Here is a 10,052-nt window from a genome sequence, read left to right as displayed (position 1 = left end):
CAACACCCACGGTCAAATAAAAACAACCCAATCACCCATAAAAATCATCCAGTCTCCGAATACCCAAACACTGTGAATGCAATCCCTAAATCCCATTGACCCAATCAAGAAAAAGTAGGTGGCGATGAAGATGAAAACATATCTTGATTTTGATTATATGTTTATTTACACGGACCAACCATTGGCATTCACTCGAAAACCCTTGTGGATGTGGGATTGCAGACATAGAGTCTTGGGAGGAAGGGGCTAGCGAAGACGTTGATTGCCTTCCCTTTTTTTATTATTTATAAAAGTTTTGTAGTTTTAACAATTTAATTATTTTAAACTTAAAAAAATTAAATTTTAATTAAATAGTGAATCACGTGCCTAACATGTGACATTTAGACAGAAAATTGGATGAAAACTAACGACAGAGGCTAAATTGACCATTTAAAATAATCTGATGGCTAAATTGGCTGAAAAAATAATTTAGGGTGCTAAATTTGACAGTCAAAATAGTTTAAGGGGGGTATTCGGTAGTGTACCCTAACTTTTTTGTTTTAATTTACAACAAGCTAGTCTTTTTATATATATTTTTTTAACAACAACCTTGTTAAAAAATTAAATAAATAAAAAACGTCAGTATTTTTTCGTTGAAAAAAAACGTCTTTTGTTTTCTCTAGAGAAATGAAAATCCTATTTTCTCTTTGTTTCTATTGGTCGTTGAAACAAAACAATAATATTATCAGTTTCCAAAAATACTCAGATAGCATGGAAAGCAATATTAGACAGAAAATGCTCATGAATGCAAGAGATTTCTCATTCAGAAACAAAGCAATAATATTTTCAGTTTCCAAAAAATACTGACTTTTGTTCTTATTTAATTTTTTTAACAAGTTGGTACAATAGGTACCCAAAAAAAAAGATAAATGAGGAAACAAAAAAGCCAATACATTTAATAAGGGTAAATTTGACAAATAAAAAGTAGCTAGTGTGATGCATTAATAACATTATTTTAAGTGTATGGAAATTTGCACACGTCCGGAGAAGAAAGGAGAAGATCCAAAAGGGAATGTTAGAGAGAAGGTTACTACTACTAGCATTCCCGAAGAAGGAAATAACCAAGCTCACACACTCACAATAAGAGAAAAACAAAATACAAAGCAAAAAAACAATTTCAGATAATTTTTTTCTCTCTGGCTGAATGCTTGTTTGCTATTTTCTCTCCCAATTCTCCTTTTTTCACTTTGCTGGGCTGCTACTCCTTTCAAAGCCAAAGGATGAGGGCTCTTCAAAGAAGCCAACGGGTTGAGGCATCCAATGAAGTCAGAAGACCTGCCATCGTGATGGTGCCAATTTCCCTTGCAATATATCTGACAATCAACCAAAACATTTAATTTCCCAAAATATTAATATATATATATATATATATTTAAAATACGATTTCACATATATATTTCAACTTTGGTTGAATACTATAAATTAACAATAGTGCTTTGGAAGAGAAGGAAAGTAAAGTAAGCACATTGTTTTTGACTGGATATAATACGGAGGAAAAGAAACAGATATTAGAGAGAGTACATAGGAAAAGAAACAGAGCTAGCAACCTGGTCCAAAGACAACAGTTCACATATAGGTAATTATTGAGAGCATACAAAGTTTGTCGACTTTTATAGTTGACCAAAAAAAACACTAAGAAGTTTATTTGATGCAGTACATAGGAAAAGAGACGGACAGAGCCACCTGCACCTGGTCCAAAGAAAAACATCACAAAGCTGATTGTTGAGAGCATACAAGGTTGGTCACCTATTGAACAACGAATCCCAAATTATTATTCCAGAAAATTTAAAGTGCAAAAAGAAAATGTTGTTGCGGAGGCTTCATGCGCTTCAAAGGTTTCGAAGACCTTTAGCAAATAGAGAAGCAAAAACGTGCATGTCATGTTTGTCTAAAACCAACCCAACTTCAATAGCCCCAGCACCAGTCTTGGAATCTGAAAGGGAGATAGCTCTGGTTCTATCTATGGAAACAATCTCAAACTTCTTTGGTCTTCCCCATCCAAAATCAGTATCATAATTTCTGAACCGATGTGAACCAGCAATGCTGAGCATTCTTCCCTCACTTCTCACAGCAAACAACCTTGAAACCCAATTCTCTGCCCCATCCAAAACCCCCTTCTCCGAACTTTCTATAGCCTCACTAATTGCATTCACGGCGAGAACCAACCCATCTTCTCCTGGCAAGCCTTTCGTTTCGGCAACTGGTACACATCCTGCTATGCAGTTTCCGAAATAGTTTGCAGGTATAGGAGGGTCCAAGCGAGACCTGCAGTCCATGTTAAAGATCATATGTATTTTGTCAGCTTTTATGTCCTCTGCCTTGACTACGCAAACCCATGTATAGGCACAAGCTAGAGTGAAAGTGGACACATGAACTGGTTTCTGCTCTGCCATTTTAGCCTTGAACGATTGCCTCAGTGTTTCTATATCTGCTCGTGTGAATTCAAAGGTGCCTCGGATTGACTCTGGTGGTGGTTTCATCTCCCAAAACATTATGCTCCTATTGTTGGGACCGTCTGTTAAAGTATCAACCCCAGCTCAACCCATTTTGAGGAGCAATCTCTACAAGGTTCTAGAAGTATAAACAACAAGGAAATAAAGCCTAGAGAAGATAGTCAATACTTGAGCTAGATAAGTAGAGAAAAATCTGGAAAAGTGAAGGAAGTTCCACCGACCTAGTAACTAGTATTGTAATAGATTAATGTAGTTGATTCTAGAAAGTTACATAGGCTATGTCGGCTAGGAATGGAGAATAGTCTAGAAAGTAAAAGAATTATGTAGCAAAGGCAATGGAATGGAGAGCTATGTCGGCTAGAACAACTATAAATAGGCATAAAGCCATGCATTGTATAGAATCAAGAAGTGAAGTGTGTGTTAGAAGAGTGAGCTATAGAGCTAAGGAGTCATTGTGAGAAGTGTGAGTGAAGTGAGAAAGAGTGTTTGTAAGAGTTAGTCTTTCCTTTGAGAGTTGTTTGTTGTAATATTTTGTGAGTCTAATACAAGTAAATTGTTTACTTGTTTTGTCTCCAACAAGTCTATCTTAGAGTTGTGTACTCTAAAATTTGCTCAACAATTGGTATCAGAGCGGGACGGTCAGTGACTGATTCTGCGGGAGCTTCTTTGAGTCGTGAAGAGTTTGTCTCTACAAGTTTGCATATTTAGTTCAAGCTTGTTCGGTACTGCCGGAATTCTGCCGAAACGATGGGTGATCTTCACGTAGTTGGAGGAATCACGAAGCTCAACAACAAAAATTACAACACGTGGGCGACATGCATGGAGTCTTATCTGCAAGGTCAAGATCTTTGGGATGTCGTCGGGGGCAACGATGTTGCACAACCACGAGAAGACAATAGCGACGCTTTGCGTAAGTGGAAGATCAAAGCAGGTAAAGCCATGTTTGCCCTGAAGACAACAATTGAAGAAGAAATGTTGGAGCACATAAGGAAAGCCAAAACACCAAAGGAAGCATGGGACACCTTTGCAACACTCTTTTCAAAAAGGAATGACACAAGACTACAACTTCTTGAGAACGAGCTGCTATCCGTTGCACAACGTGACATGACGATTGCTCAGTACTTCCACAAGGTAAAGTCCACATGCCGTGAAATTTCTGATTTAGATCCTAATGCTGCTATTGTGGAGTCTAGGATAAAAAGGATAATTATCCATGGTCTGAGACCCGAATACCGAGGCTTCGTTGCTGCTGTACAAGGGTGGCCTACTCAACCATCACTTGTTGAGTTTGAAAATTTGCTTGCCGATCAAGAAGCTATGGCTAAGCAAATGGGAGGGGTCTCGTTAAAAGGAGAGGAGGAAGCGCTCTACTCCAACAAAAGTAAAGGCAACTTCAAGCAACACTTTGGTAATGGATCAAAAAGAGATGGTGACAAGGCGAAAAGTCATCAAGGAGAAGGAAGTTCTCGGCTAGGGGGAGCTTCAAAGTTTCACGGCAACCGTGGTCAATCCAAGAATACTAAAAGATTCGAAGGTAAATGCTACAACTGCGGAAAGAAGGGCCACATGGCGAAAGATTGTTGGTCCAACAAAAGGCCCGCTGAGAGTAATACTGCTACTTCCAACTCAAAGGAGAAAAGTGAGGATGATTGGGACGCGGAAGCATCTCTTGCTATAGAGGAAGAGGAGATAGCTCTCACTGTGACGTCACCTGAAAGGATTGACTACAAGAATGATTGGATTATCGACTCAGGCTGCTCAAATCACATGACATGTGATAAGGAGAAGCTGCAGAACCTGACTGAGTACAAAGGCAATCGTGTGGTGGTGACTGCCAACAACTCAAGGTTACCGATAACCCACATCGGTAAGACAGTAGTAGCACCACGATACAATTCTAATGAAGTGCCGCTTCAAGATGTCTACCATGTTCCAGGCATGAAGAAGAATCTGCTTTCAGTAGCACAACTGACATCATCAGGCCACTATGTCCTATTCAGTCCAAGAGATGTGAAGGTGTATCGAGACCTCAAGATCTCAGGGATGCCGACAATGGAGGGACGACGACTAGAGTCAGTCTACGTAATGTCAGCAGAGTCTGCATATGTAGACAAGACAAGAAAGAACGAGACAGCAAATTTATGGCACATGAGATTGGGCCACGTTAGCTATCACAAGCTAAGCGTGATGATGAAGAAGTCAATGCTCAAGGGTCTGCCTCAGCTTGATGTGAGAACAGATACGGTCTGTGCAGGATGTCAATATGGTAAAGCGCATCAACTACCATATAAGGAATCCAAGTTCAAAGCAAAAGCACCGCTAGAGTTAATCCATTCTGATGTGTTCGGTCCTGTTAAGCAACCATCGATTAGCGGGATGCGATACATGGTGACGTTCATTGATGACTTCTCCAGGTATGTGTGGGTTTTCTTTACGAAAGAAAAATCCGACACATTTTCAAAGTTTAAAGAGTTTAGAGAGATAGTTGAAGGAGAAGTGGGAAAGAAGATTATTTGTCTACGCACAGATAATGGAGGAGAATATACCTCGAATGAATTCTGCCAGTATCTACGAGAGACTCGCATACGTCATCAGTTCACATGTGCCAACACGCCACAACAGAATGGAGTAGCAGAGAGAAAGAACCGGCATCTTGCAGAGATATGTCGAAGCATGCTGCATGCCAAGAATGTGCCTGGAAGGTTTTGGGCTGAAGCCATGAGAACTGCAGCCCATGTGATCAACAAACTTCCTCAACCAAGGTTAGAATTTATTTCACCATTTGAGAAACTGTGGGATATGAAACCTACAGTCAGTTACTTTCGAGTATTCGGTTGTGTGTGCTACGTATTTGTTCCAAGTCATCTACGTAGCAAGTTTGACAAGAAGGCAATCAGATGTATCTTTGTGGGATACGACAGCCAGAGAAAAGGGTGGAAGTGTTGTGACCCTACAAATGGAAGGTGCTACACATCACGAGATGTGGTGTTCGATGAAGCATCATCTTGGTGGTCCCCAGAAAAGGAGGTGTTACCAGACTCGAGAGAAATTGAAGATAAGCTGCAACAAAAGTTGGGGGAGCAAATTGTTCCAATCCGACCGAGTCCAAATGAGCATGAAGATTCGCTTGACGGTGACGATGACGAGCAAGAGGTTACTCAGAATCCTTGGCAAACTGGTGTACATCAACAAGCACTAGAAGAAGTTAGACCCAGTGAAGTAGAAATACCGACTCCACAGTCACAACCCAGAAGGTCAACAAGAGTACGGAAGCAAAATCCCAAATACGCCAACGCAGCCATAGCAGAAGACATAGTTGAACCTGAAACATTTGAAGAAGCATCACAGAGTTCCGAATGGGTTAAAGCTATGGGAGAAGAAATCACTGCGCTAGAGCAAAATCAGACTTGGGATCTGGTGCCAAAGCCAAGAGATGTGAAACCCATATCCTGCAAATGGGTGTATAAGATAAAGCGTCGTCCTGATGGGTCGGTCGAGAGGTATAAGGCTCGGTTGGTGGCTCGAGGTTTCTCTCAGCAATACGGACTAGATTATGATGAAACGTTTAGTCCAGTGGCAAAGCTTGTAACCGTACGAGTCCTACTTGCACTTGCGGCCAACAAAGATTGGAACTTGTACCAGATGGATGTGAAGAATGCGTTTTTGCATGGGGAGTTAGATCGGGAAATCTACATGACTCAACCAATGGGATTTGAGAATGAAGTCCATCCTGAGTATGTGTGCAAGCTGAAAAAGGCACTTTACGGATTGAAGCAAGCACCAAGAGCATGGTACGGTAAGATTGCAGAATTTCTCTCTCGAAGTGGTTATTCAGTGACCCATGCAGATCCTAGTTTATTTGTCAAAGCTAATGGAGGAAAATTAGCTATTGTGCTGGTATACGTGGATGATCTAATCATCACTGGTGATGACGAAGAAGAAATTCACCAAACAAAGGAAAATTTGTCAGTTCGCTTTCAGATGAAAGAACTGGGACAACTCAAGCACTTTCTTGGGCTAGAGGTCGATTGCACACAAGAAGGGATATTTCTGTGTCAACAGAAATATGCAAAAGATTTGTTGCAAAAGTTTGGGATGCTTGAATGCAAGCCAATCTCAACGCCAATGGAGCCCAATGTCAAGCTGTGCGCATATGAAGGCAAAGACTTGGAAGACACAACGATGTATCGACAATTGGTGGGTAGTCTAATCTACTTGACATTGACTCGGCCTGACATTTCGTATGCAGTTGGTGTGATGAGTCGATACATGCAAAATCCAAAGAAGTCTCATTTGGACGCAGTACGACGAATACTGAGGTATGTGAAAAGTACAATTGACTATGGTCTGTTGTACAAGAAAGGTGAAGATTGCAAGCTAGTTGGTTATTGTGATGCTGACTATGCGGGAGATCATGACACTCGTCGATCAACTACCGGGTACGTGTTTAAGCTTGGTTCAGGAACAATTTCTTGGTGCAGTAAGAGACAGCCGACGGTATCTTTGTCAACCACGGAAGCAGAGTACAGAGCAGCAGCAATGGCAGCTCAAGAGATCACGTGGCTAACACAGCTAATGAATGATCTACATCAATTGGTAGATTATTCAGTGCCGTTATACTGTGATAATCAATCAGCAGTTCGTTTGGCGGAAAATCCAGTCTTTCATGCAAGAACCAAACATGTGGAGATACACTACCATTTTATTAGAGAGAAGGTTCTGCAAGAAGAGATTGAGATGAGACATATCAATACAGATGATCAAATTGCGGACTTGTTCACAAAAGGTCTGAGTACCAGCAAGTTGGAAAGATTTCGTCATCAGCTCAATGTGATGCGAAGGATGTGAGCTGGTGTTGAGGGGGAGTGTTAAAGTATCAACCCCAGCTCAACCCATTTTGAGGAGCAATCTCTACAAGGTTCTAGAAGTATAAACAACAAGGAAATAAAGCCTAGAGAAGATAGTCAATACTTGAGCTAGATAAGTAGAGAAAAATCTGGAAAAGTGAAGGAAGTTCCACCGACCTAGTAACTAGTATTGTAATAGATTAATGTAGTTGATTCTAGAAAGTTACATAGGCTATGTCGGCTAGGAATGGAGAATAGTCTAGAAAGTAAAAGAATTATGTAGCAAAGGCAATGGAATGGAGAGCTATGTCGGCTAGAACAACTATAAATAGGCATAAAGCCATGCATTGTATAGAATCAAGAAGTGAAGTGTGTGTTAGAAGAGTGAGCTATAGAGCTAAGGAGTCATTGTGAGAAGTGTGAGTGAAGTGAGAAAGAGTGTTTGTAAGAGTTAGTCTTTCCTTTGAGAGTTGTTTGTTGTAATATTTTGTGAGTCTAATACAAGTAAATTGTTTACTTGTTTTGTCTCCAACAAGTCTATCTTAGAGTTGTGTACTCTAAAATTTGCTCAACACCGTCCTTATTTCGATAGTCGTTCGAGTAGATTGTTCCAAGCTCAGCCGGATCCTGAATGACTCTGTCATAAAATGGTTTCAGCTCATCAGGTAGCACTGAATTAGATTGATCATCATGTTTGCAAATGTGAGCCCATGATTTTACAAATAAAGTTGAACTCTTGCCATCTAGGACTGCATGGTGCATGGAAGTTCCAATCGAAAAGCCACAGTTGGGAAAGACAGTGATTTGCAATGCCATCACTGCAGCTTGTTCATGAGACGCTTCCAATCGGGGTACAAGAGGATGGTACTCTGTGGCTTCAACAAAGTCACCACTTGAAAGGTGGTAGAAGTCAGCACCAGACTCTGCTATTGTGAGCGAAACGGTGTCGCCTTGGACATAGTTAAGGACGGGTTTTTGGGAGTCTTGAGGCCAAGTGAGGTTTCCTGCCAGAGGTAGAAAGTGCTGGAGGGTGTTAGAGAGTGAGGCTTTGAGTTTTGGGACAAGTATGGAATCAAAGAAGAGCGGTGTTGTAGAGGAAGTAGGCATTTGGTAGAAATAAAGGCGCTGGACCGGCCCAAACCTTAACCAATGGATGTCGAAGAAGGTAAGGGGAAGGGAGCTCGGGGACGCGAATGCACCGGGTGAAGGTGGAGGAGGAGGAGCGACCCTGCAAACTTCAACTACTTTAACCGAGCTTGTTGGTTCTGCCATTGCCAAATGGAGATGGATACTTTTGCCCTCTTTTTATCACTACTACTAGACACCGAATGATCAAAAGAGGCACGATACGTAAAACTAAAGTTGCTGTATGCAGCACCATAGAAGCATACGAAAAAGGAGAATTTATTCTCTCTTTAAGAGCAAAAGGACGTGTGTTTGGTGAAATACAAAATGGGGCTGATATGAGGCCACGCCACACAATAGAAGCTACAAAACCACACTATCATCATTTTCAAGTTTTAAAAGTGGGGGATCACCGTACCGGTAAATGTCACCAGTACTGGATTGGTAATCAATTCATTCAAGGCTTATGTACTAAGTGTTAGTACATATAGGTGAATGTCACCATCGGATTGGTTTTCAATTCGTCCAACGTCGTACGAGACACAAAACCATTGCATTACAGACTTGATTAATCTAATGAATTTGACTTCCTGTTGTGTTCAAATTATAGACTTGATTACTCATGTGAATGACTTACTTACTTTCGTAAGGTTCTAAGAAGAACAGCTTAAGAAGTAAGGATATCTTAAAAGTAAATATCTTCATTGCACTTCCTATAGAATGAGATGTATAAATAAACGAAGGGTACCATAAATGAAAGTTAGTCTTTCATATTTATGTATTTTAATCAATTAATGAGAGTATGGTAACTAGAATATGTTAATTATGTGTTTAACATGGTTCTATTACTATCGTATGGGATTACACAAACGGCTAAGCAGTTGAAGACACCGCATTCACCGATTATCCAAGTAAACTTGATGGTATTTCACTAGGGAAGGTTCACGGCCAATAGCTACCTATCCTAACGTGGTATCTTTCCAATCGAACTCTCTCACGTGTCTGTATTTTTATTTTCATTTTGTTGATTAAGTTTTTACATCCATGTGGGGGATTGTTGGAAAATCTTAATATTTTAATATTAAAAGATTTCTTATTATAAGATGAATAAAATTAGAAGTTACAGTGAATAGGTTTTAAATGAAAAGTCATATAAGCAAGAGTTGTACACTTTGACTTTTCATTAGGAGACACAACCCCTCTAAACAGGTTTTTTTAGTATTATAAATACTGCAACACATTGAGAATTTAATAAAGAGTTTTTTTTTTTTTTTTTTTTTTTTTGGGGGTAACAAGAGGGGCTAAGAGCCCAGAACAACAAGACTAAGCACAAACAACACGGACCTGGACACCCCAACAGGATCCGCAGCCAAACAATTCACAAGAAAAGCTAGCACCTCAGCAAAAGACTACACCCCAAGGCAATAAAGAGTTTTTCATTCACTGCATACATGAGTCTTTGTCAGTAAAGTAGAGTCTTATATTGAGACATAGTTCAAGCACAAGTCTGCATTCGTTGTTCTTGTGGCTTGGAGTGCTACTATCACAAGAAGGAAGTTGTTGTATCTTAGGAGGTGTTTGCCATTGG

The 10,052-nt window shown here is 40.2% G+C and overlaps 1 protein-coding gene and 1 pseudogene across 1 annotated transcript; one reads left to right on the top strand and one right to left on the bottom strand.

The window, feature by feature from the left end:
- Positions 1-1,583: 1,583 nt before the first annotated feature.
- LOC110749799 (phenolic glucoside malonyltransferase 1-like) lies at positions 1,584-8,745 on the bottom strand. Its single transcript, XM_088251175.1, has 2 exons — positions 7,915-8,745; positions 1,584-2,554 (listed from the first exon to the last, which is right to left on the bottom strand). The coding sequence occupies exons 1-2, from the start codon at positions 8,609-8,611 to the stop codon at positions 1,869-1,871; spliced, it is 1,383 nt and encodes a 460-aa protein (XP_088107301.1). The 5' UTR covers positions 8,612-8,745; the 3' UTR covers positions 1,584-1,868.
- On the top strand, positions 2,695-6,264 carry LOC148296085 (uncharacterized; annotated as a pseudogene).
- Positions 8,746-10,052: the final 1,307 nt, after the last annotated feature.

The sequence above is a fragment of the Prunus avium genome, chromosome 3 (genome assembly GCF_965620075.1).
Source record: "Prunus avium chromosome 3, drPruAviu1.hap1.1, whole genome shotgun sequence".
Taxonomy (NCBI): domain Eukaryota; kingdom Viridiplantae; phylum Streptophyta; class Magnoliopsida; order Rosales; family Rosaceae; genus Prunus; species Prunus avium.
This window is presented reverse-complemented; position numbering and strand designations above follow the sequence as displayed.

Coding starts and splice junctions, on each gene's coding strand:
- LOC110749799 (XM_088251175.1), bottom strand. CDS start 8,611: ATGGCAGAACCAACAAGCTCGGTTAAAGTAGTTGAAGTTTGCAGGGTC. Junction 2,555..7,914: donor CGACTATCGAAATAAGGACG/GTGTTGAGCAAA, acceptor ATACTTTAACAG/ACGGTCCCAACAATAGGAGC.